This window comes from Phoxinus phoxinus, assembly GCF_949152265.1.
Source record: "Phoxinus phoxinus genome assembly, chromosome: 17".
In the NCBI taxonomy this organism is placed as follows: Eukaryota; Metazoa; Chordata; class Actinopteri; order Cypriniformes; family Leuciscidae; genus Phoxinus; species Phoxinus phoxinus.
The window spans coordinates 7,777,201-7,804,531 of record NC_136892.1 but is presented as its reverse complement, the minus strand read 5'-3'; the positions used below and the strand labels follow the sequence as shown (position 1 = coordinate 7,804,531).

Genomic DNA, 27,331 nt, shown 5'->3' with positions numbered 1-27,331 from the left:
TCAACTCATGGCCCCAGAGGTCTGTAAGAGTTTTGAAAGAAATCGGACACTAGTTGGCGCTAACGAGTTTTAAGGCTCTGTAATCACGTGGTGTTACAAATATCGTCACAATATGCATATCATTTGATAGATCTCCTCATGGTGAACATATTTGCCTCAAGAACCAATGCTGTCAATCAAATCGTTCATTAAATATTCTCAATTATGTTAAAAACCTACTTTTGCGAACTAGTCCCTGGTTTTTTGCCCGATCGGAACCAGACCAGTCTAGGACAATTCTCTGGACTCTCTAGATCAATAATTATCGAAAAAAAGTTAAACTTTTGCATTTGGGTGGCTGTAACAGGGTCTTTTTAAAAAATGGGCGTGGCAAATTACACTCAAAAGCCTATAAATCCTAAACAAAAACTCAAAACTTCACAGAAATTGGTAGGCATATGTGTCATAACATGCTGAAGAAGCACGCCGAGTTTCATGGAGATCGGACCATATGTGGCGCTATAACTGTTAAAAAGCTTTGAAAACCATGTATTCCCTATGGTGACTTGCCTGTATTGGCTGTAAATGGTATTTTCCATCTCTGTAATCACGTGGTGTTAAAAACATCCACATAATATGCATATATTTTGATAGATCTCCTCATACTGAACAACTTTGCCTCAAGAACCACTACTGTCAATAAAATTGTTCATTAAATATTTGCTATTATGTTAAAAAGCTACTTTTGCAAACTAGTCATATTGACATAAGTGGTTTAATACTGCCCCCTTCTGGTCACTTGGTCATACTACTCACTAATATTGTTCTATAATTCATATTTAGACTTTATAAAATCACTATTTTAACATTTACAATCACATTTTGACAAAATTCATCTATTGGAGTATTACTATTGACAATTGTATCACACTGAGAAATGGGAATTGTGGAAGTGAAAGTGAAAAAGAGGCCGCCATTTAGGCCACGCCCCCCGCAGTACAAATTCACTCATAACTCGAAAACGGAAAGTCGTTGCGCGCTCAAATTTTGATGGTAAGGTCCTCTCCAGGCTCTTAATCGAAATCTATTGTCGCGGAGCTCAGGAACGCCCCCCCGCGAATGTCGAATTCGCGAGACCTCCGAATTTGAACGGCTGTAACTCCCGAACCAGACCACCCCAATCCTTGTGGAATAGCTTGTTGGAAAGGGCCCGTCCCCGCCTAGCTTCGATTCGATTTTGGTGCAATTTGGCCCGGGCATTCCCGAGATATAAGCCAAAAAAGGATTGCATTTGAACGGGAATAACTCCCGGCCCCAATCGCCCACCAACACCAGGATGGTCTCATTACACAGGGCACCTCGAGCACTATCTAAGCTCCGATTTTCAGATTTTTTCGCCTTCTCGTTCCCGAAATATAAGTGAAAAACCAAATTTCCATTCATTCATTCACTTCAACTGTAAGATAGAGGCTGCAATACCAGTGTTGTCCACTAGAGAGAGCAGCAGGATTATATTTGTAATCTTTTTATCAGCTTTCAGCATTGACTAACAAACAAATGCTTAAAGCTATATCTTTGTTATTTTGATGGACGTGTAATGTGTGTAAGCATGCATAATGGAGTTAACATGGAACAACTGGTTTGGTTTAGTGCAAAATACTGGTAAAAATCAAGACTTGTAAAAGTACATGTTAAAAGACTATTAATAAGTAGAATGTCCAGCAGAGGGCAGTAGAAGACCACTTATTGGCTCACTTTCATTTTACATGTATATATTTAGACACTAAAAAATCCCTTACATAACGATTAGCCTAATATTATAACACAATCATATTTTGTCAGAGTTTATCACTTCATTTGTTCTGATGCTTCACATTATTGCTAGCAACATGGTAAATCATGGTAAATAACGCTAGAAACATGGTAAATCACAGTAAATAGGGTAAATCATGCTAGAATGTGGTGTATCATGGTTAATCATCCTGTAACATGGTAAATCATCCTGTAACATGGTAAATCAAGGTAAACAAAGATAAATCATGGTAAACTATGGTAAATCACGCTAGAATCATATTAAATCAAACTAGAATGTGTTCAATTGTTGTAAATCTTGCTAGAACAGGGTAAATCATGGTGAATCATACTAGAACTTGGTATATCATGGAAAACTATAGTAAATCATACTGGAACATGGTAAGTCATGGTAAATCATACTAGAACATAGTAAATCATTATAAATCATCCTAGAACATGGTAAATCATGGTAAACTTTGATAAATCATGGTAAACTATGGTAAATCATGCTAAATGTATGGTAAATTGTAAATCATGGTAAATGGACTTTTCTATCTATGATGTCAGTGGTTAAAAGCTTGCTAAATACAACTTAATGTCTTAAATGCTTTAATGTGCTCAAAGGCCTTAAAGGCTTGAACACCGATAAATGCTGCTTGCAGCTTTAATTGTTAATTTTATTTGTATTTAGGCCTGATACAAGAAATGTGAAATCACTGTCAAATAAACATAAGTTAATAACTCAATTTATAACTTTAAGCTATAGGCTAACATAGGTTGATTAAATTCTTATTGATTGAAAAAAGTGCTTCAGCCAGGATAAAGAATATGAAAGTGCTCAGAGTTGCTGCAGAAAACAAGCCAAAAAAAAGTGAGCAACAACAAAAACATGGTCCCCATGCTGAGGGACATTTTGAGCGTTGATGACACCCTGAATTCATTTTGATTGATGAATCTGAATGTAGTGTTTACATGAACGCTAAACAAGTTATTGGGTGGTTGTGCGCAGGGTCCGAAATTAACTTTTTGGTTCACCTGCCACGGGGACTGGTAGATGCAAAAATCCACCAGCCAAGCATATTTTTTACCGGCCAAAATAATAAACAGCCTTTTTGTGTCACATATACATTAATTTCAGCACATTGAATTGAGATAATAAGGTATTATGTTGAATACAAACATAAAAAATTGTCCAGAGCAAAATTTGAAATGTAGGTAGGCTATAATAATTTTTTTATTTTTTATTTTACACACACACACACACACATTTTTATGTTGAAAGGAATGGCTACTGTCCATTTAGCTGTTCATAATCTGTCCATTACTGTTCACACACATTTCTGTCATTTTCTATCTGAAGCTATTGCCTGCAACATTGAAAACGTACTCGGTTACTAACGTAACCTCGGTTCTCTCTAGAGAGAGGAACGAGTACTGCGTTGTCGTAGCAACGCATTGGGGAAAATCCTTTTCCACGAGAATACTGAAGCAAAAATTATCCTTAATTTTGTATCTATGTAAAACGCTTTGCCACAGCATACAGACCTAGGCGAGACAGCTCGCGCGCCTATTGGCTGCTGTGCGGCAAAAGCTTAAGCCAATCGAGCGAGCCCTTGAGTGACGTCACACCCAATGAGGGCACTTCGCGCCCTCCTGCGTCACGTCCCGCCGAAACGGGCGTGGCTTAGGGCTATATATTTCGCTCACAGGCTTATGAACTCTGATTTTTAAAGCGAGACAACCAGAGCGCATACACGGCAGGAAACGCAGTACTCGTTCCTCTCTCTAGAGAGAACCGAGGTTACGTTAGTAACCGAGTACGTTCTCTTACGAGAGATACTCTCGTACTGCGTTGTCGTAGCAACGCATTGGGGAACACCCTGTAAGACGCCGTGTGTGCAGTGATCCGACACCATAGACCCAGAGCACTGAGCTGGGGTTCATATAGTACATAATCACCTGTAGGACTCACAGAGAATCCTGAAAGAGGTGGGCTCTAACCACCATCTCTCGCAAAATGACTGCCTTAGCAGATCAGCATAGAATTGACTGCGCTTAGCAGATCAGTACAGAATAGACTGCGCTTAGCAGATCAGTACAGAATAGACTGGGCTTAGCAGATCAGTACAGAATTAACTGCGTTTAGCAGTTCAGCATAACAATGCCATAACTGACGACTGAAATGTCAGTCCAACAAACACGGTTATTTAAACCGATAATATCTTGGCCTGTAAGGCGGGTACCTCGAGGTTATAAAACCTGATAAATGTAGACGGTGAGGCCCAGCCTGCCGCCATACAAATATCCTGTAAGGCAATTCCACTCGACCAAGCCCACGAAGAAGCCATACTTCTCGTGGAGTGCGCTCTAACACCCAAAGGGCACTGAATGCCTTTGGATGCGTACGCTAGAGCTATAGCGTCCACTATCCATCTGGATAGGCTCTGCTTCGAAGTGGCCAGTCCCTTGAGATGCCCACTGAACGAAACAAAGCTGCTCTGTCTGTCTGAAAGCAGACGAGCGCGACACGGAAGCTCTCAATGCCCTCACTGGGCAGATGAAATTTTCGTCCATATTATCCCCGATGACCGGAAGGGCAGACAGGGAAATAACCTGCGCCCTAAACGGTGTGTTTAGGGATTTCGGAACGTAACCATGCTTGGGTTTGAGCACGACTCTGGAGTCATTAAGCCCAAATTCCATGCACGACGCGCTCACTGAGAGCGCGTGTAAGTCCCCAACGCGCTTCACTGAAGCGAGAGCCAAGAGAAACACCGTCTTGAGCGACAAGTGTTTCATATCAATCTCCTGAAGAGGCTCAAAAGGAGGACCCTTCATGGCGTCCAGCACCGTGGAAAGGTCCCAAATGGGAACTGTGGGACGTCTGGGTGGATTAAGTCTCCTAGCTCCTTTAAGGAACCGAATGACTAAATCGTTCCTTCCTATGGACTGGCCGTGTGCGGTTTCAGAGAAAGCCGCTATAGCCGCCACGTATACTTTGAGTGTGGAAGGGGATCTCCCGCTATCCAACATCTCTTGTAAGAAGGACAAAACCTCTGTTACTCCGCAGTCTGGGGGAGACACGCCGCGAGACGTGCACCAGCCAGAAAAAACTGACCATTTAGACGCATAGAGCCGTCGCGTAGACGGAGCTCTAGCTTGTGTGATCGTGTTTAACACTCCCTGAGGGAGGTCAGCGGATACCCGTTGATGGCCCACACATGAAGGGACCATAGCTCCGGGTGAGGATGCCAAATCAAACCATTTGCTTGAGAGAGGAGATCTCTCCTCAGAGGCACTGGCCACGGGGCGGTGCTGGCTAACTGCATCACAGCTGGGAACCAGGGTTGATTCAACTAAAGCGGCGCTACTAGCAGCACTGAGCATCCTTCCTCCCTGATCCTCTCCACCACCTGGGTTAGGAGGGAGACAGGGGGAAAAGCATATAGAGGACGGCGTGGCCACTGATGAGCCAGCGCGTCCTTGCTTTTCGAGAAAAATTCCAGACAGTGAGCGTTCTCTGGAGACGCAAAGAGGTCTACTTCCGCTCTGCCGAATTTCTTCCACAACAGTTGTACTGTGTGTGGGTGTAATGACCATTCTCCTGCCGGAACGCGGTTCCTGGACAGTACGTCTGGTCCAACATTCAGGTGCCCCGGCACGTGCGCTGCCCTTAGTGAAAGGAGGTTGCAGCGCGCCCATATCAGAAGGCGTTTGGTCAGCCTGTATAACGAGTGCTGCGTCCATGCACTTCGTAAATGTACGGGGTGCTAGAAACAAGCCGAACGGCAGGACTTTGTACTGGTATGCCTGGCCCTCGAAGGCGAATCTCAAAAATCGCCTGTGACGTGACGCAATCTGTATTTGAAAATACGCGTCCTTTAGATCTACTGACACGAACCAGTCTCCTTGGCGAACGTGCGCGAGGATTTTTCTGGTCGTTAGCATTCTGAACTGGCGTTTCACAAGTGCTCTGTTCAGTTGCCTCAGATCTAGTATGGGTCTGAGACCCCCGTCTTTCTTGGGTACCAGGAAGTATCTGCTGTAAAGCCCCCCTTCGCTCTGAGTCTGAGATAAAGGTTCGATAGCCTTTTTTCTCAGAAGTTTCTGAATTTCGGCTCGAAGTAGATGTGCTACATTCGAATCTACCGAAGTCTCGACGCGCCGAGTGGCGGCGAGGGCGTCTGCGAAACTGTAGCGAATAGCCTTCTTTTATGATGTTTATTACCCATTTTGAAACCCCGGGAAGCTTTTCTCATGCATCTGCACGTGTAGCTAGGGGCTGAGTGAAAAGCGCGCTCTGATCGACTCGCGATACAGCGGCTTTCGTGAGCTGCGACAGAAATGTCTCACTCGCAACATCTGAGGCCGGGGCCGCGCTTATGAAAGCGGGCAGAATGTCCGCGCTCGACCCCTCGACAGCCTTCAGGCTGGAGAGGGAGGGCTGGACGGGCTCCGTAGGAACCGTGATGCTTGTGTGGGAACGCGGGCACTGGGGACCGGGCACGTTTACCACCTTTATAGCATCGCTCGCCGGAGCGGAGCGCCTGCACGCAGGTTTCGTTTTTACAGAAACCGTGCGATGAGCAGGAGGTAGCATTAGTGGGCACTGGGTAGTGGGCACGTGTGCTACTTTTAACGCGCAATCGAACTGAGTCGATTTTATGTGCGCGGGCCCTGTGTGTGGGGCCGTGTTTGTGTGTAGGGATGTGCACATTACAGCGGGCAGATTTACTACACAAGAAACACCATCGGCCGTGGCCGGGACACAAAAAAATGCACTTTTTAATGGATTTATCTGGGTAGCCGTGAAAACGGCTGTTGTGTGCAGGCAAGCGGCCAGTGAGACACGCCTGTTGGCTGCAATGATCGCAGGTACAATCGCTTCGCTTGGGACTGCACGAGCGGTGAGCTTCGGTGAGGGTCCGGCCGCAGCGGGACTTGAACACCGACGCTTCCCTAGCAGTGCTAGGATGTCTTCGGGGGCTCTGGCTTCAACACTACCTTCTGTCGCGGGCCACGCGGGGCGGCGACCGGCAGAGCGAGAGCGCGGTCTCGAGCTCTGGGTCTGGCGGCGTTGAGATGAGGAGCTGGGCGGCGGTCTCTGCTGTGAGCTCTGAGCGGGCGGTTTCGCACGGCCTGCTGCAGAGCTGGAGCGCTTCGGCAGGAAGTGCTTCATAGCCTGGGTCGCCTTTTGCACCTCCGCATACCTGTCGGTGAAGTCCTTCACCGAAGTCCCGAAGAGGCCAGCAGGGGAGAGCGGGGCGTCGAGGAACGCGGTCCGTTCTGCTTCTGGCATGTCTGAGAGCGTTAGCCAGAGGTGCCTCTCAGACACGGTGATCGCCGCCATACTGCGTCCGATGGCTTGGGCTGCAGACTTCGAAGTGCGAAGAGCCAGGTCTGTAGCGCTTCTCAGATCCGCCACACAGATCGCATCGGGTCCGTTCTCGTCCAGCTTGCGGAGGAGATCGGCCTGGAAGATCTGCAGCGTCGCCATGGAGTGCAGATGGAGTGCAGCGCTGACGCGGCCTGTCCATTGGCGGCATAAGCGCGACGGAGCAGGGATGACGTCGTGCGGCAAGCCTTTGAAGGCAGCGCCATCTTAGGGCTGTCAATCTTCCTCTATAATACTATTCGAATTCCATTCCTTATTTTATTTAATATTCGAATAATATTCGAATATTAAATGCTCAAATTCATCCTATTATTAATATTTGCGACATTACACAGGCTTATGGATCGTCAATGCCACTATAGCATTTGGTTGTTGTTACACGTTCTGTCCACTAGAGGGACAGCTAACATTACAATAAACATTTAGAAACGGGTGATCGCATTTTTTTTATTAACAATAAAACAGCCGAACAAAATGAATGACTTTAATTTGGCAACTTGAATGGACATTTTTCCACTGATCAGTTGTCTGATGTTGTGTCAGAGTTTCACAACTCTGTCAGTGATTGTTGCGCGGCTAGGACAGCAGACAGCTGGTAAGCCCCGTGATGAAGAGAAGAAAATAAGTCATTCTTGCCTGTTTTAGCAGCGGTTCCTTGGACAGATCGCCTATAGCTTGTCATGGTGTAGCGTTGTCAGATGTGCCCTAAGGGTGCGTTCACACCGGACGCGAATAGCGCGTCAGGCGCGAAAGGACACAAAAGTGGTCAAGTGTATAACTAGACACGGCAGGCGCGAATTTGACGCGCTATTCGCGTCCGGTGTGAACGCACAGTAAGGTTGCAAGTTGAGGAGTGATATTTCATTCAGACTTTATTTGTGATTTAATTTTCCCATTTATGATTTGAAATCCAAACACCTTCCACACATCGCTTCTCAAATTGTCAGGAGTGGTGATCTCCGTTTCCATGGAGACATTGCTCGCCGCCATTATTGACAGTATTGTTATGACGATGCAGCGTGGATAACGCGCACAATTGTGTTACGATTCAATTTTTTTATTGTTTATCAGACGAAACAAAAGCATTTCATTTTCACATGCCTGTGTAAGCCAAGTTGGCGAGAAAGGCAAGATATCATATAATAAAAAAAATAATAAAAAAATAAAATAAAAAGCAATATTCGAATAGTAACTTCAGCATTCGAATAGTATTGATTTTTTTAATATTCGAATTATATTCGAATTTCGGAATTCGTTCCAACAGCCCTACGCCATCTTAACCCGCCGTCCAGCGGAGGGTGGGCATAAGTGGGCCGCGATAGGCTCTTCGACCAGCAGGAGGGAAAGGTAGCCTCTGTTTTTAGCGTCGTCGACCTCTGAGAACGCTAGGGAAACAGAAGACCTCGTCCTCGTAGAATACGGGGAAGTCCAAACTCTCGCGACCTCCTCGTGAAGCTCAGGAAGGTAGGGGGCGGGCTTTGAGACTGGCGTCGACTTCTCCCCGGGCAGAAAATAGCCATCCAGCCGGTTTTTAGCGGGCTGCTCGGGCGATACCCACTCAAGGCCAAGGCTCGCCGTGGCTTGAGTGAGAACGCGCATGAGCACCGCCTCGATGCTCGCTCTCTTTCCTTTTGGCGTGCGGGCAGGGGGCACGAGATCCGCAGAGCTCGCCCACTCCTCGCTGCCAGAAGCCAAAACCGAGCACGAGTCCTCGTCCCTCAGCATGTCGATGTCATCGACGGAAGCGTTGGCAATCTGCGGTCGCTGTCCGTCGGGTATCGACGCTGAGGAAGCCGGAGACACAGTTCGCGGGCGCGCTGGCGAACTTTGGTGGATTGTCGGAGGTTCGGGGTTCCGCTGTGCACGTGCTTTTTACGGCGCGGCACAACAGCGGAGAACACGAGCTCCTGGAACGACGCCAGGCGAGTCCGCAGAGTCGCCAGAGGCAGTAGTTCGCAGTGATGGCAGCCGCCATCCGCCAGAGCGATAGCCGCGTGTTCCTCGCCCAGACAGGAGAAGCGCAAATCACGTGGCGGTCCCCGTCGCTGAGCGTGGTCCGTTTCATAAGCCTGTGAGCGAAATATATAGCTCAAGCCACGCCCGTTTCGGCGGAACGTGACGCAGGAGGGCGCGAAGTGCCCTCATTGGGTGTGACGTAGGGGTGTGCTAAAAAATCGATACAGCGATACATCGCAATTCTTATATTCATGATATACAACATCGATTTCCAGCTCAAAAAATCGATGTAAAAAAAAAAAAAAAAAAAAAAAAAAAAAAACGTTTTAAACGGGGTGTGACCTGGTGAACTACAACCTCCGTTCCTGTAGATGTCGCAGTATGGCGGCTTAATGTTCTTGTCGTGGACAAGAAACATAGACTACACGTTGCTTTCCGACCAGTCATCGCGTGCCGTCTCACACACACATTCACTCGCACACATACACACACTCTCTCGCGCTCACTCACACACACAAACAGCGTTCACACACTCTCACACACGCACTCTCTCACGCTCACTCACTCACACAAACAGCGCGCGCGCGCACACACACACACACACACTCTCGCGCTCACTCACACACACAAACGCACGCTCACTCAGTAGCGCACACACACTCTCTCGCGCGCTCACTCACTCACACAAACGCACATTCACTCACACACGCACTCTCTCGTGCTCACTCACTCACACAAACGCACGCTCACTCAGTAGCGCACACACACTCTCTCGCGCGCTCACTCACTCACTCACACAAACGCACATTCACTCACACACGCACTCTCTCGCGCTCACTCACACACACAAACGCACGCTCACTCAGTAGCGCACACACACTCTCTCAATTTCGGTAGTGAAAGCTGCATATTTCACTTCATTGTTTACATGGACAGTACCTGAGTATCTGCACTTTATTTCCATGTTTTTTTTATTTTTATTCAAGCTCAGCCCCACATAACCTCAGTGAGTTAACTGTGCACTACACTTTAATTTAGTTTTAAATATCTAATGCACTTTATTTTAAAGTTTTTAATGTGTCCATTGTTAAAAGTTAAAAAATAAATTGGAAAGGAAATTTTGTATTATATTGTTTTGACTCAATTCTTCTGCTGATTTATCAATGTGATCTGATGTAAGACTACTCAGATGGCACACCGTAACTTGTATTTTATTTTGGTTTTACATTTTTAGTTAACTGTGTGGAATATCGCAATATTTATCGTATCGTGATGTATCGTGATGAAATCGTATCGTGATCCATGTATCGTGATGCGTATCGTATCGTGAAGTCCTTGCCAATACCCACCCCTAGTGTGACGTCACTCAAGGGCTCGCTCGATTGGCTTAAGCTTTTGCCGCACAGCAGCCAATAGGCGCGTGAGCTGTCTCGCCTAGGTCTGTATGCTGTGGCAAAGCGTTTTACATAGATACAAAATTATGGATAATTTTTGCTTCAGTATTCTCGTGGAAAAGGATTTTCCCCAATGCGTTGCTACGACAACGCAGTACGAGAGTATCTCTTGTAAGAGAACTCCGGTCTCTTGTGTTTAGCGCGAAAGCTCACGGACAGTCGTGCCGTGTAGTACCAGCTGCTTTGAAGCGAATATCAGTTTAACTGACTCGTAACGTGTGCAATATCTCACGACCTCCCGAGTGTCCGAACATTTTATTTTATTATTTATTCGCTAAACGGAAAATCTACCAGCATTTGGCGCTTGGCGGGTGTTAATTTCGGATGCTGAAGACAGCGCTTAGGAGACGGTGAAGCCTTTATACTTTCGCCTGTCTCCACTGAGAGAGAGAGAGAGAGGGTGAGCGCGCGCACGACCGGGGCTCGCTCTCTCTCTCTGCTCGTTCTTCAGTTAAACATGCGCCCTTGTCACACGCGCAGCAGTTCGTCTTCATTCGGCTACTCACCGATCAGATAAGACTATGGCGGGACAAACATTTTATTAAAAACATTTTATTACATTACTATTTTGGTATGAACATTCACCTGCCAGTGTGGCGGATAGCCTTTTGAGATTTACTCGCCAAATGGAAAATCTACCCGCATTTGGCGCTTGGCGGGTGTTAATTTCGGACCCTGGTTGTGCGTGTTTGTCACAAGTTTCAAATCAGAATATATTTTTTGACATGCACACACTGCACAAATATAGTTGGTTTACTGGTGTCTGCTGAGGCAGCGGCAGAACTGGAGGCTAGTATGAGTGGCTTTATTCTGTGCTGTCGCCTCCATCGATTTGGAAACATGTCTCCGTTATATTGGCATTTTCTGCTCGTCTGGCACTTTGCAACAACGGCCTTGTTTCGGCAGCGACTTTCAGCATGTTTCCTATAACAACGTTTACATTTTACGTGGCGTCAGTCACATAAACCACGCAAAATCAGTTCAGAGCAGTCGGAATGGATTTCCATTTCATGTGATTTAATTTTTTATATTCACATTAGCTAATTCTGATCTGATTTCAATCAGATATGCACAAAATTCGGATTTGGACTGACAGTCTGAACGTAGCCTTTGGGTGCTTTCACACTGGCTGTTTAGTATGGAACGGGGCGCGGTTCCCATGAAAAATCGCTAATGTGAACGCTGTCATCCGGACCCGGGTGCGCACTGGGGTACCGAACTCAAGACCACCGTATTTTCCAGGCCATAAGTCGCTCCGGAGTACAAGTCGCATCAGTCAAAAAATGCGTCATGAAGAGGAAAAAAACATATATATAAGTCGCACTGGACTATAAGTCGCATTTATTTAGAAATTTATTTCACAAAATCCAAGACCAAGAACAAACATTTAATCTGGAAAGGAAAGTTATTCAGCTCCACAATAGCACACAGAACAACAGGCTGAATAGGTGTCCGGCATGTTAACGTAACAGGGTTTCCCGCAGCACTTTGGAACTAAGGCGGCCACCTAAGCAACACACAACTGCCGCCTTAACTACGTCGTCAACAAAAAGTATATGAGCGATATCCGCCGTGTTACTCTGTCCTGTTTAGAGCTTAGATTATCTGCCCGAGCCCGATATCTCCCGCCGCAAGCCTATGTTGTAAAAAAATCGGTGTAATAAGTGTACAATGAATCTATACATTATTATCCCTTAAATGGCACTCTTAATAATAGTCTTGTTTGAACTTGTTCGTTCGTCTTTGGCTCAAAGCCACTGCTGCGAACTTTTCTTTGCGGAAGCTTCACATTTATTTCAAGTGGGAGTGAGATAAAATATTTCAACTCAAAACAACATTTTGTGCCCAATTATTTCCCTGACATAGTTTTGGTATTGAGGTCAAAGTTAACCTGCCTTGCGTTCGCTATACAACAGTGGGTGATGGTCACACAAGACGACTCGGCAGATTTGAAGCGTCTATTGCAGTGACTTTGTTTGACTTCCTCGATTAAGTTTCCCTCAGGACTTTTGTAAAAGCCAAAATATAACCACACCTCAGATTTGGTCCTCTTAAAAGGCTGAAAATCTCCTGAGCATGGTCTCTACCATCTGCCACTCCTTCTCGAATAAAAAAAACAACAACATGCGTGCTGCCCCGGCATCAGACTGTTGCTGGCTGGACAGGATTTACAGTGAGTTATTAAAATCGCGATAATCAAACACGGTTTTAATGATAATTACATTTTAAATGATAATACTAACCGTCAGTATATTTTATCGTGGTTTATTGTGAAACCGGTAATCGCCCCATCCCTAGTCGCGGTATACACGGAATAAAAATATCTGTTACGGTTGACATTTTCTACTGCGGTAACGATAGTACCGTCATACCGCCCAGCCCTGACTCGGTGTGTTTTTTTTTTTTCTTAAAGGGCACACCTCTTGAGCGCTTGTGTTTGCATGTTGTTCTTCCATGTTTTCGTGATTTATCGGGCTTGAGTGACGATGGCACTCTGTAATGGCATCAAGCACTTCTGTCTTGGTTTGCTCCAATTCGTTCAAATTAAATCCACCTCTGTAGCGGGGATCAAGGAGAGTGCTGATTTTTGGCTTGCGTGGTTGTTATATTTGGTGTCTAATTCCTCCAAGATGACAGTCTTAATTTTTTTACCCAATTTAGGGTTGCATAACTATTAATCGCAACTAATCGTTTGCAGAATAATAGTTTTTGTTTACATCATATATGTGTGTGTACTGTGTATAATAATGTATATATAAATAATACACAAACATGCATGTATAAAAAAAAACTATAATTATATATAATATAAATATAAAAATGTATATAAACATGTAAATAATTTTTTTAATATATACATGTGTGTATTTATAAATGCATCATTATTTTACACAGTACACACACATATGATGTAAACAAAAACTTTGATTCTGCAAATGATTAGTTGCGATCAATCGTTATGCAACCCTAACCCAATTGTGTGTCATCCTCATTTTCTTTTAAGACACGACGTGTGTGTTGTAGCACTGGGGTGACAGACGAAACAGTAACATAAGTTTCTCCTGACAAAACGTCGGTCAAGTCTGCTACAGGCTTCAGTCCTTTGTTCACAGACTCCAGACCTGAAATATCTTGCCACGTTAAGTTTGGTAGTAGAAGTTGGCTTTTGTCATCCGCAAAGACCCGATGTATTGCTGGAGTCTGCTCCAGAATCCTTTATCATCTTCAGCTTCGAGCCCCAGCGCGTTGGACAGTAATGTTATTTGTGTTGTTAATTAATTGTAGGACTATTTAAAGTGTCTATTTTTATATTATTTTTTTATATCAATCTTTTAATTTAACATTTGTTTTTCTTTTAAAGGGACAATGTGTAGGTTTTTTTAAAGTTTTTTTATTAACTAAAATCAATGTCTTTATTAGTGCTGTGTTGAAAAAATCGATTCACCAATTCTGAATCGATTTTCATATTAATTTCTAAAGATCGATCCGTAACTCAGAGGATCGATTTAATAACAGGCCTACATTTTCCCCATAAACACACCGAGACACGGCGACCGGCGGCGCTGCTAATGCGGTTTCTCTGAATCCACTTGTTGACAAGAGAGGAGGAAAGAGCCGTTCATAGCGCGTTTTTTGCGCGTGCAAATTCGTTTTCTAGGCGCGCCTCTGTTCATGGTTGCATAGCAACGACAGACGCAACGGGAAAGCACGCGCTTGTGGAGAGGAGAAAGTGGTGCAAACTGCGCTCTCCATGATGACGAGGAAGTATCATCAAATAATTAATTGATTTCTAGCCCTTGCATTAGCTTTACTACTAGATATATTCATTGAGATGAGAAATAAAAAGCCGCCCTGTACAGCTATGATCCGCTGTTCGGCCGAGCTTTCCATGTTGTTACGGAAAGGCCGCTGGTTTTTGTCACATGACCTGTTGAGATGCATTGAAGTGCTTCTCACTGAATTTGCACGCGCATAAAACGCGATATGTGAACAGCCCCTAAAGTGGTATCGTGTGCGGTTGTATCTAGTTTAAAAGGCCTTCTAAATATGAACGCAGTTTTGGATTAAATTAAAGGACAGTCAAGTCAAATAAAACACGTTTTATCTCCTGTTTAGTTGGTAACACTACATTAAGATACCATTCATTAACATTAATGCCTTATCTAACATCAATACATTGAGTGAACAATACATTTTTACAACATTAATGTATGTTTGTGAATGTTATTTAATACAAAAACTTGATTGTTCATGAACAATAAAAACTTTTGATTTTAAAAATATAAGATTGGATCAGATCGGATCGAATCGAATCGAATCGAATAATGATAATCGATTCAAGATCTTGAGAATCGGAATCGAATCGATTCTTGAAATTTGAATCGATACCCAGCACTAGTCTTTATTCATAAATATGTCCTCAATGGTGTACAATTACCTCTCCCAATGATCCGACTGATCCTCGTATGCAAATTATTTCTTATCTTTATTTACATGGGACAGGCAACTCCACAGAGATTTCCATGTCGTTTCTCCATCTTGAAAAACTATAATAGCAGAGAGGGACAAAAAGCACTAGGCTACCTCAACGCGTTTCCACAACGTGTTTTCGTCCAGAGCCAGCGTAACGTAACTGACACCAGCTGAAGCGGACAATGAGAGGGGCGTAATGCGTGTCACTGCCCCGGTAAATTTGAAAGGTTGCACTGCATGGTACTTCACAATTCAGGGTCATACTTATGCCGAGCCACAGGAGAAATGCTAAAATTTAAGTTAAAAGGAAACGTGACCGGCGAATTAAAAAACCGAGGGTAAATAACGGGATAGCTTTACCCAGTTGGAAAGGGCTAATGAAGGAGAAAGACTTTGAAAGGGACTCTGAAGTTGCCTGCTTTCTTCTCGACGGGAAAGTCAATGTTACGTTCTAAATCACAAGCTTCTTTTTCATTGCTTGGTTGTGGAATTCATTATATAGGCAGCATAACAGTAGAACATGTAACGTATAGTTAAGCTCGACGAAGGACTATTGTTGTCATAGCTTCTTGGTACATAACGGCTACCGTAGTTGCAACACGCATTTTTTAAATGCGAGGAGCTAGAGAGCACCATTCGTTTGAATGCAAAATTAAATTTCACTGCTAGATGGGAGTAATTCCTACACACTGTCGCTTTTAGAAAGATTCCTATTTTCTTTTAAGATAGATTTAAAATAGTTGCGTTTGTGTTTTGCAATTCTAATCTGTATCTGTAGCCTATTGCTTAGTGTTCCAACCAATCACCGACAGTTTTTTTGGCGGGCAGCCGAAACCCAGACGTTTCCAAGCAGCACAGCAGTGTCTTAATTAACTTCTTTACTTACAAGATTGATAATATCAGGGAGAAAATTATAACTATGCAACCGTCTACTACAGTATCGCATCAGGCAGTGCATTGTAGTCTCCTTGAGGAAATTTATTCATTCATTGCTTTATGAGAGGAAGAATTTTCTAAACTAGTTAAATCATCTAAATCGACAACATGTTAGACCCTATACTGACTAAGCTATTGAAAGAGATGCTTCCAGAGGTCATAGATCCTCCTCTTAATATCATTAATTCATCTTTGTCATTAGGATACGTACCAACAACTTTTAAGCTGGCTATGATTAAACCGCTTGCTAAACGCAACTTGATCCTACAGAATTAGTCAACTACAGGCCAATCTCGAATCTATCTTTTCTGTAAAAGTTAAGTCGTCACCTTCATTTATATAGTGCTTTTAACAATATAGATAGTTTCAAAGCGGCTTTACAGTGATAGACGGATAATTTAAGGTAACAGAGATTGTTTTGGCTTTATAGCGGTTCTTGAATAAATATATTTTTCAGCTAAAGTTAGTTTTGATTGATTACCTTCCGTCGCAATTCTATAGTTAAGTGCATTTTAATATATGTGCGAAGGTTTGTAATTCCCTATAAACCAAGCCTTAACAAACTACTTGTCTGGCCTTAACTTTTATACAGAATTTTAACACTTCGGGGTAGATACGCGAAACCGAAATTATCCCGACAATGCTTTATCTGTAGAGTGGTAAAGGGATGCTTCACAGAGGAGAGACTAGTTGGCACTTCAGCACTGCGTTGTCATCGGGTACAGGTGAAGGTCCCTCATCAAATCTGAATATGGCCTGCATCCGGCAGGCTGCGGGTAAACCTCGGGATAAACAAAGACACTAAAATTAGCGTAGATGCCATTCTTCTTATGATGTAACGAGTACATCAGGATTTATGGGAAGTGTTCCCAGTTCCGGCTGACCTAATCTATGCAGCCTAACATTGAGTTATAGAAGTCTATAATGTATTATGTGTATGTTAGGTCAAAGAGATGTCTTTAATCTAGCTTTGAACTGACAGTGTGTCTGCTTCCCGGACAATGGTTGGAAGAAAGTTCCAAAGTTTTGGTGCTAAATAGGAAAAAGATCTACCGTCAGCAGTCGATTTAGATTTTCTAGGTATTAACAACTGGCCGGAATTTTGAGATGGCAATAGACGTGAAGGACTATAATGCGTTAAGAGCTCGCTCAAGTACTGCGGAGCTAAACAATTTAGTGTTTTGTTTAATAAGGAGCCACTGCAGTGTTGACAGAACGGGGCTAATATGGTCATACTTTCTGGTTCTGGTAAGAACTCGAGCTGCTGCGTTTTGAACTAGCTGTAGTTTAAGCGTGCAGGGCAACCACCTAGTAGAGCATTACAATAATCTAGCCTTGAGGTCATGAACACATTAACTAATTGTTCTGCATTTTTCTTTGAGAGCATATGATGTAATTTAGATATATTTTTAAGATGAAAAAATGCGTTTTTACAGATACTAGACACGTGACTTTCAAATGAAAGATTGGTATCAAAGAGCACACCCAGGTTCCTAACCGACGACGAAGACTTGACAGAGCAGCCATCAAGTGTTAGACAGTATTCTAGGTTATTACATGAGGAAGTTTTTTTTTGGCCAATAATTAGAATCTCTGTTTCTAAGATGCTAGAAAAGGCAGTATCCTCACAATTATGTTCCTTTTTTAGAAAGAAATGGTATCTGCAAGGATTTTCAGTCTGGATTTAGACCGTACCATAGTTCAGAGACAGCTCTCATTAGAGTTATAAATTATTTGCTCTTATCCGATCGTGGTTGTATCTCTCTATTAGTGTTACTCGATCTTAGTGCTGCATTGACAACAACATTCTTTTAAATAGACTCGAAAATTATGTTGACATTAGTGGAATTGCATTAGCAACTAATATTGCTAATCATACTCATCTGACCTGTTATCAGTTTGTAGCAGTAAATGAAGAGATGTCTTATCAATCAAAAGTTCAGTATGGCGTACCACAAGGCTCGGTGCTAGGACTGCTGCTGTTCACTCTGTACATGCTACCCTTAGGGGATATCATTAGGAAGCATGGCAATAGTTTTCACTGTTATGCCGATGATACTTAGCTCTATATTTATTCACGCCCTGATTAAACTTACCAATTCACAAAATTAATGGAATGCATAGCTGATATAAAAAACTGGATGACTATTTTCCTACTATTTAATTCTGAAAAAACTATTTCTAATTGGTGGACAAACTTCCTCACGTAATAACCTAGAATACTGTATAACACTTGACGGCTGCTCTGTCAACCCTTCGTTGTCGGTTAGGAACCTGAGTGTGCTCTTTGATACCAATCTTTCATTTGAAATTCTAGTATCTGTAAAACCGTGTTTTTCCATCTTAAAAATATATCAAAATTATGTCATATGCTCTCAATGAGAAATGCGGAACAATTAGTTCATGACATCAATGCTGGATTATTGTAATGCTATTATGGGTGGTTGCTATGCATGCTTAATAAACAAACTACAGCTGGTCCAAAACGCAACAGCTAAGAGTTCTTACAGAAGCAGGAAGTATGACCATATCAGCCCAGTTCTGTCAACACTGCATTGGCTCCCTATTAAACGTCGTATCAATTTTAAAATATTGCTGATTACTTGCAAAGCACTAAATGGTTTAGCTCCCCAGTACTTGAGCGAGCTCTTAACGCATTATAGTCCTTCGTCTATTGCGATCTCCAAATTTCGGCCAGTTGATAATACCTAGAATATCAAAATCGACTGCTGGTGATAGATCCTTTTTAGCATCAAACCTTTGGAACAGTCTTCCTAACATTGTCCGGGAAGCAGACACGCTGTCAGTTCAAACCTAGGCTAAAAACACATCTCTTTGACCTAGCATATATGTAACACATTATAGACTTCTATAATTCTATGTTAGGCCGCATAGATTGGGTCAGCCTGAACCGGGAACACTTCCCATAAATCCGGATGTACTTGTTACATCATAAGAAGGATGGCATCTACGCTAATATTAGTCTATTTATCCCAAGGTTTACCGCAGCCCGCTGTATCCAGATCTGATGAAGGACCTGCGTCTGGACACGACAACAACGCAGTCCTGAAGTGTCAACTAGTCTCTCCCCTGTGAAGGCCTCCTTCCCTTCCTTTTACCTCTGTACAGATAAAACGTTGCCATGATAATTTCGGTTCACGTGGCTACGTGGAAGCGATTAAATAATTCTTTATAAATTAAGGCCAGACAAGTAGTTTGTTGAGGGTTGGTTTGTAAAGGACAATTCAAACGCGCATATGTATAGACTAAACACGTGATGCGCATGTGTCTGCGTTTTTGAGGTTTACGCAGAGATAACCTTATTTTTCCAAAAAATGTCAAGGCTTGCATCTTGGAATCTATTTCAGGGTTTGCGTTCTCGAGCCACCAGGCACTGTTTTGTGCGAGTGAGCAGGCCGGGGCGCATTAAGGGTTCTCTGTTAGAACAGTGTCGTGTTAGCCAAAACTATCTGTTACTGTAATTTCCTATTATCACTGTAAAGCTGCTTTTAAACAATCTATTTTTAAAAAAGCTATATAAATGGTGACTTGACTTGACATGTGGTGAAGATGCTTCTTGCGTCCGTTTCGGAGAACCAGAGGGCAAATATTTCAACGGACAGCTAAGGCATTTAAGTGGCACCGAAATCTGCTTTTTACTTTGTCTGCCGGTTACTTGGTTACCGGTTCCATATCGGTACCAGGATTCGGTACCCTAATCATAAGAAAGGCTGACTGCTGAAGAATTGATGCTTTCAAACTGATGTTGAAGACTCTTGAGAGTCCCTTGGACTGCAAGGAGATCAAATCAGTCAGGCCTAAAGGAAATCAACCCTGACTGATAAAGCTCAAATACTTCAGCCACCTAATGAGAAGAGTAAGAACTCTGTCCACCCGCTTGTCTTGCTTAACTTTCTCTCTAGACAGACAAAATTCTATATATTCTTATAATTTGTATTTATATTTTAACTACAATGTGTCGTTTAATCATATTATTCTTACTGCAAAATTCTTCTGCTTGCATACATTTTTTTTTTTTTACTTAACACTTGATTTGGCAAATTAACATAAGAATTGCTGTATGTATAATCCATACAAATATAATCCATATTATTGGATATTTGGACAACCTCGTCTGCGGTGTACGTCATCAGGAAAGAAGCCAATGGTGTTCTGCTCTTTCTGATATTGAATTATTGTCCAGCCCTACTGCCTTGTTACCGGGGGGCAATAACCTACTTTTAAAACATAAGTTTAGGCATATGTCATATTCTTGTTAAAAAAGAAATTGTGTTTTGGGAGGAGACGCGAGCGTAACGTCCAGCCATGGAGAACACCCGCTCGGATGGCACAGAAGGGGCAGGCACACTCAGTAGGAGATTGCTAACTTTGCCATGCACGGCATAATTTACACAACTTTATCATTGTTCATTTTCTTAAACGAGTCCCACATGGAACTTCTTGGTTGTTGTTGCATGGTTGGTCGCGGAGTTAACGGTCACGAGGTCACGAAAATGCTCTTCTGTTGTTTGTTTACAGTATGTACACAACGCAGGTAGCCTAGCCCTAGATCACGCTGTAGGGGGTTTCATTCATGTTAGCGACACCTTGTGTCCCCAACAGGAAAATACCCTGCTGCACGATCTGTGTCAGTAGGCGCGGCGTCAAATATGTAGAACACATTGGAATTGGGCGAAAATATAATGATATTCGAAAAAGGTATTGTTGTGGCAAAACAATATTTAACAAACGCAGCATTCCCAGGCAAAAGAGACGTCAATATTCAAATTGTATTTAAAAGAAAATATACATTTATTCTGCAGAATAGTTCCCAGTCTAGCCACACAGGCCAGCTGCAGGGTGAGGGTGAAAACCCACCAACCCTAACAGCCCAGTCTGCAGGCAGAGTGAGACCCAGATAGGTGTTTTTCTTGTAGTCTTATAATGTTCTCATCAAAGCATTCTATAAACACCCACCCCAGAGGGCAGGACCTGAGGAACCCCCATGGTTGCCTCAACCCCTCCCTAGCCTAGGGTCTTCTGTCTCAGTGTCACAATCACAGCTGTATCAACGTTACAGCATAAAGCTCAAAATACAGAACATATGGCATTCATATATTATCATTGAGAAAACACAGAAGCAAAAGAAAAGATTAAAATTGCTACTACAGTATTTTATGATCGAATTTCGCGACTCATCCCTATTAGATAGTGCCATTGATGCAATGAACATGAAATTGGGCGTAGTCAAGAAGATAGTTGAAGACCAGGAGGCCTGGCATGCTTTACTTCATGGGGTCGCAAAGAGTTGGGCACGACTGGGCTTCTGAACAACAACGTTGTTTCAAACGGTGATATTTTTCTCTTCTGTGGAATTTTTTTGGGGGGATTAATTTATTTTTTGTCTATACAATGGTAGTCTGTAGTAACCAAAAGTGTTTGGTTTCCAGTATTACAAAAAGTTTTTTTTTGTGTGTTTGCAGAACTACCCCTTTAAATCAGGGGTTCCCAGTTCTATTCCTGGAGATCTACCTTCATGCAATGTTCAGCTCCAACCCTGATCAAATTACAGACAGGTGTGTTGGATCAGGGTTGGATCTGAACTCTGCAGCTAGTTAGATCTCCAAGAATTGGGGGATCAAAAGTTAAATTAACCTCAGTCAATAAGGTAAAAAAAAAAAAAAAAAAATCTCAGACTCCGCAAACGTGTTCCAAGTTTGACATCTGATAAGACCCAAGGCATGGTTAACATCAAAGAATTAAAAAATGTAAATTAATGTTCATTGTTTGCAATTACAGGTTATCATGCCACCGTTCTGGCCTATGGACAGACAGGGTCAGGGAAGACTTTCTCTATGGGTGGCACGTACACATCTGAACAAGAGAACGAGCCTACGGTTGGTGTCATCCCGCGAGTGATACGAAGAATCTATCAGGAAAAGTCTAAATGTGCAGACTGTGAATTTCTACTCACTGTATCGTACCTTGAGGTATAGCATGTTGTCCTCCTTTATGGATTTAATTGATGAATGAAGTCAATACTTATTTTGTGTAACTCAAGGGTGTTTTATTTTTAATTTTTTGAATTTAAATCTTAGATTTACAATGAAGAGATTCTGGACCTGCTGTGCACATCAAAGGACAAACCCGTCATCAGTATCAGAGAGGATCCTAAAGACGGCATCAAAGTGAGTTTTACAATCTATAAACATGCAGAACCACAAAGTATTTTTGTAGTATGAGCATGAACTTACAATTGACCCCATTTACTTTATCTTGCTCTCCCTCATGCTGGCCAAAAACCTTTGGCCCTGTTCCCTGTTGGTATTTTATATATTTTTCGGATCCGATTAGCTGAGAATAATCACGGTTTCCCCATGGCATTAATGTGTGTTTCAAATACATTTCCTGTGACCACTTTCATTGAGACCCTCCCCTCTTATTTCACCTTAGGAGAAATGTGATTCTCAGGGATGTGATTAGATTTCCCCCCTTTCATATTAATACTAAATTCCTTATTTTCCAATCTAAGTATTTTAGAATTTGATTAGAATTTTGGAAAGTGAAATATTGGAATTTAGTATTTCAGCCCTGTTGGTGGCCTGAAACAAAGTATTTTGCAAGCTTCATTTTTATATGGGTTGCCTTATGAATGTGCCAAGTGGCGTGACATAAGTAAGGTAGTAGCCTTGATAGTGTATAGGTCACATTCACGATCTGATCTGATGTGGTTACATGCTTTGACTACCTTACCCAGAGATTGTTTTAGACTGCTGTAGCCTTTCTCAAGTATTACCAATTGTTATTACATTAGGTAAATGCTGGTCAATGTAAAAAGTTGCAGCAATAAGAGCAAATAATTGGTAGATTTGAAAAAAAGCCCATTACGACTGAAATATGCTATGAAGGGTGAACCTGACCTTCAAACTCAATGCCCCGTTTAAAATCCCTCTCAAAAGTGGGTAGTAGAGATGGCACCGATTGCAATTTTCTTGGCCGATTTTCTAAGAACTATAATTGACAGCATACTGACAAAAATCTTTTTTTTTTTGCAAACCTTTGCAAATTGCAAACACCACAAATAAATGCAAAAGAATAAAGAGAGAAGTGAAATAAACAGGGCTTTAAGTTTTTCAGAAAGGGTCTAACAGTAGGTTCGTATTCAGGTAAGAAATACTACAGAAATTAAAGTAATCAAAAGTAAAATAACACTGGATAGTCTTCATTGTAAGAATTAAATACAGATTAATGCTCACAATTAAAGTTAGACAAGTTTATTCAGTCAAAAGCAGTAAGTGATATTTCTCCATTTTTTGATTAACATGACAGACAGCAGCAGGAATATTAGACTGCTGTCACTTTAAGATTTTTTCAACAAAATGGGTTCTGGCTCGGAATGAGAGAGATGCAAGACCGGGCCGAGCATGCAGAAAATCGTCTGATTCCAGTCCCTGGCCGGTCGATCGGTGCATCTCGTGAATAGTGTTTCTGGATAGTAGTACTCCACACTCTTATTCTATCATAATGTTCAGTATTTACTGATACCAGTCATTTAAATAAAGAAAACGCATTTAAATCAGTTGATAACTTATAGGGTCCTGATATTTTGTACATCCTATAAATGTATTTTTGGATAATTTTTTGGCCTTTAGTTAGATTGTGGCCATGGTTTAAATTATATATTTTTTTCATTTACCAGCCAATTTGCCTACTAAACTAAGTTACCAGCCATTCAGAACATCAATTAGCCAAAACAAAAATATCTAAATAAACCAGATCACCATAGTCACAGCTTAGATTTAAATATATTTATTATTACATCTGATTCTGAATCATTGTATTGCTTTCAGCTAGGTGTGGGTAATCTGGCCAAAAAAATTCATATCAGTCGATATCTAATTATCATGATATGTCAAATCTTTATTTCTTTCAGGTTTAAGGCATATTTTTTTCTCCAGTTAAACCAGACCGTTAATTGTGGTTTTAAACTACTCTTCATTGTCAGAACGTGACAAATACTTGCCATCAGGGCTTGAAATTAACACCCGCCAAATGTGGGTGGATTTTGCTTGTGGTAGGTAACAGTCACTCCAACTAGCCACTTTGGCTGGTTGAATAATTGTAGTCTTTTCAAAAGGCATCTGAAATAAGCCATATTGCAGTGTGACATTACAACTCCCATGAATATTACATGCGCACCTCCCAAAATTCTGAAATGCCGTTTATCCACCTCCAAAGTGCGTTTATCCACCTCTAAATAGCCCATAGTTCCTAAGCCATTTTAAATTAAGCTTATGTCGTTTTAGTTTCATATTGTTCATTATTAGTTTCATAGGTTGTTAAACCTAAGAAAGTCTTTCATATTGTGGTGCATTACTGTCAGTAGCCGCTTTTCCATTCAAATTGCGGTAATTGAAATTGCGAATTGAAAATATAAACACAATGGAAACGTGTCAATTTCGCAAAAACTCTCGTTTATCGCAAAAAAGTTTACGCTCGCATGAGGTGGTTTTTCAGGCAATTCGGAAAGGAATATTTCGCAAAGCTGCAATGGAATGAGTTTTTGCGCATTTACAGTCACCTGACTTAGAAGACTGGCTAACCGGTAGTCCCCATTGACTACCATAGTAGGAAAAAACTATTATGGAAGTCACTGGGGTAGATCAACTGTTTGGTTACCCACATTATTCCAAAGAACTTTTATTTTCAACAGAAGAGGTAGACTTATTCGGGTTTAAAACGGCTTGAGAGTAAATTACAATTTACATTTTTGGGAGAACTATCCCTGTTAATAAAACAACAAAATACAAAGAGCAAATCACTCACTGCTCTTGACTGAGAACTTTAATAGTAGCGTTAATAAGAATCAATGTACAATTTATACAGTGAAGTCTATGTTGTGTTTTATTTTCATATTTGTTCATTTAAAGGACAAGTTCGGTATTTTACACTTAAAGCCCTGATTACAGATCGTATCTGATGAAATATAACGGTTAAGATTAAAATTTGGACACATGCTCCTGTCCCGAGAATTTTAGTTTTATTTAGCTTTCCCCCACCCACCCCCACAATGGTTGTCTATGTGCACTGGCAGATTCCTTCCTAAAACACATTAAACTTTCGTTTACAAAGACGTGAAACTCACCGAGTGGTCAGGGGTGTTCACTGATACGGTCCCAAAAAAAAAACGCTGAAAAAGATGCTTTCCAACAGGTTTTATCGTAGTGTTTGTCCAACTCCATTGATTGTATTGAATGTGATGTGTGAGGTACGTTATTCCTCCGCTGCTTCTTCTTCTGCTTCTTCTGTGTATTAAATGAAATGCCAGCGGTTTGCTTGCAATCGGCAAAGGTGCATTATCGCCACCAACTGGTGTCTATTATTCAAGCTCTCAACGGAAGAATCTGGGTGTGACGCGTTTGGCAAAATAGGTCCACAAACGCTAAATAAAACAAAAATTCTCGGGACAGGAGCATGTGTCCAAATTTTAATCTTAACCATACTATTTCATCAGATACGATCTGTAAACAGGGCTTTAAGTGTAAAATACCGAACTTGTCCTTTAATTACTTTCTTCAATGCTGTTAAATACACCCGTAGCTGAAAAAATAAAGCACTGTTTATTTCATTTGTGTATATGTATCTTTGTTCTTAATTTTTAAAAACAAAGAAAATAATGACAGATTTTTATTTTCACCACTTTGGCCTAAATGTCTGCCATTCTTTTTATTTTATATTTTGTTACCTAAGGCTTTGTTTTTAAAATAGGGACATTAGTTTGGCTGTAATGCTCAGTCTCTTGCAAAATGGTAAAAGGAATCGTGATAAAATCGTGATATGATATTTTTGCCATATCGCCCACCCCTACTATGAAAACATAAAATCATGTCTGCATTTGTGGTCGTAGAAACGACACCCAATCGCTACTCTATACTGCTCAAAACTGAATAGTCGGTTGCAAATTATTAAAATATGAGAACATGCTTACAGGTTTGTCTGACTCCACCTGACTGTACTTGCAAAGATGGAATTGCCCTATTTTTTAGAATCAGCCTTTATGCACAGCCGGCCTTGTAGCGTTACTTTCCCAGGTTCTGGAAACAGTCCTCCAAAAAAATTGGCAGCACACAGTCGAATATTTTGGTTGTACTGTTCTGGAACAGTGTTGTAAATAAAGTAGGGCTGTCAAAAGATTAATCGTGATTAATCACATCCAAAATAAAAGTTTGTGTATACATAATATATGTGTGTATACTGTGTAGAATTATTATGTATAAATACACACACATTCATGTATATATTTAAGGAATAATTGCATTTATATACTGTATATACATTTATATAATTTATATTATATATATAATTTTGTATATAAATATAACCAATTTTTCTTAAATATTAGGGGTGTCACGATTCTCCAAATCCTCGATTCGATTACATTTTCGATTCTAAGGTCACAGTTCGATTCGATTTTCGGTTTTTACTTTTTGTAACTGCAGTCTTCTTCACAGAAGATGACATTCAAGTTCAGAGCAAAACAAACAAACAAACAGTTTAACAGATAAATCTATGCGTCGCGCAGAGCCACGTCTTTAAAATTCTAACACTTTATTCTCTGAGTGTACACACACGCACACACACCGGCGGCGCCATTCGCCGTCTGTCCGCGGCGCCCAGCAACGGCTCAGGACCTCCTGCCGCGCCAGAGAGCGCCATTCACATTGTATATTACATTTATTATAAATTAATACATTTTATATACATTTATTTGTCTCAAATCGTCGTTATGACTTTGCAGCAATATACATGTTTTACATTCATTTACAGAAATCAGCTGGTTGAATGAAAATTGCTGATGTTATCGGATTTTCAGGATACATTCAGTTAACGGACGCTCTCTGAGATAGAGATAAAGTGCAGACTAAGCAACGTTGTACAGAAGCCTCATAACATACATGATCTTAATTCCATAATGTCCTTAAACATAATATTGCAGGCCACATGAAAGTGCGCGTCCGGTGTGTACGATACCTCGAGTTGTCATAGACGCGCCGCGGCGCTTCTCGTCCGGTGTGTGCGATACCTCAAGTTGTCATAGACGCGCCGCGGCGCTTCTCGTCCGGTGTGTGCGATACCTCGAGTTGTCATAGACGCATAGATTTCTGCTTGACAAGCCGACCGAACATGACATGGGGGCGTGGCAGCATCGACGATTCCATTTTTTAATTCGATGATCGAGATTGTGACTTAATTTCGATCGATTTCGATTTAAAATCGAAATCGTGACACCCTTATTAAATATATACATGATTGTGTGTGTTTTTATATATATAAATAATTATAC

The 27,331-nt window shown here is 41.8% G+C and overlaps 1 protein-coding gene across 2 annotated transcripts in view; it reads left to right on the top strand.

Moving 5' to 3' along the window:
* Positions 1-27,331, top strand: part of kif4 (kinesin family member 4) — a 171,295-nt gene that overhangs the window by 6,483 nt on the left and 137,481 nt on the right. For both annotated transcript variants that reach the window (XM_079584910.1, XM_079584911.1), the window contains 2 exons: positions 21,787-21,977; positions 22,086-22,175. In XM_079584910.1, the coding sequence (XP_079441036.1) occupies positions 21,787-21,977; positions 22,086-22,175 (281 nt within the window). The remainder of the gene's footprint in view (positions 1-21,786; positions 21,978-22,085; positions 22,176-27,331) is intronic.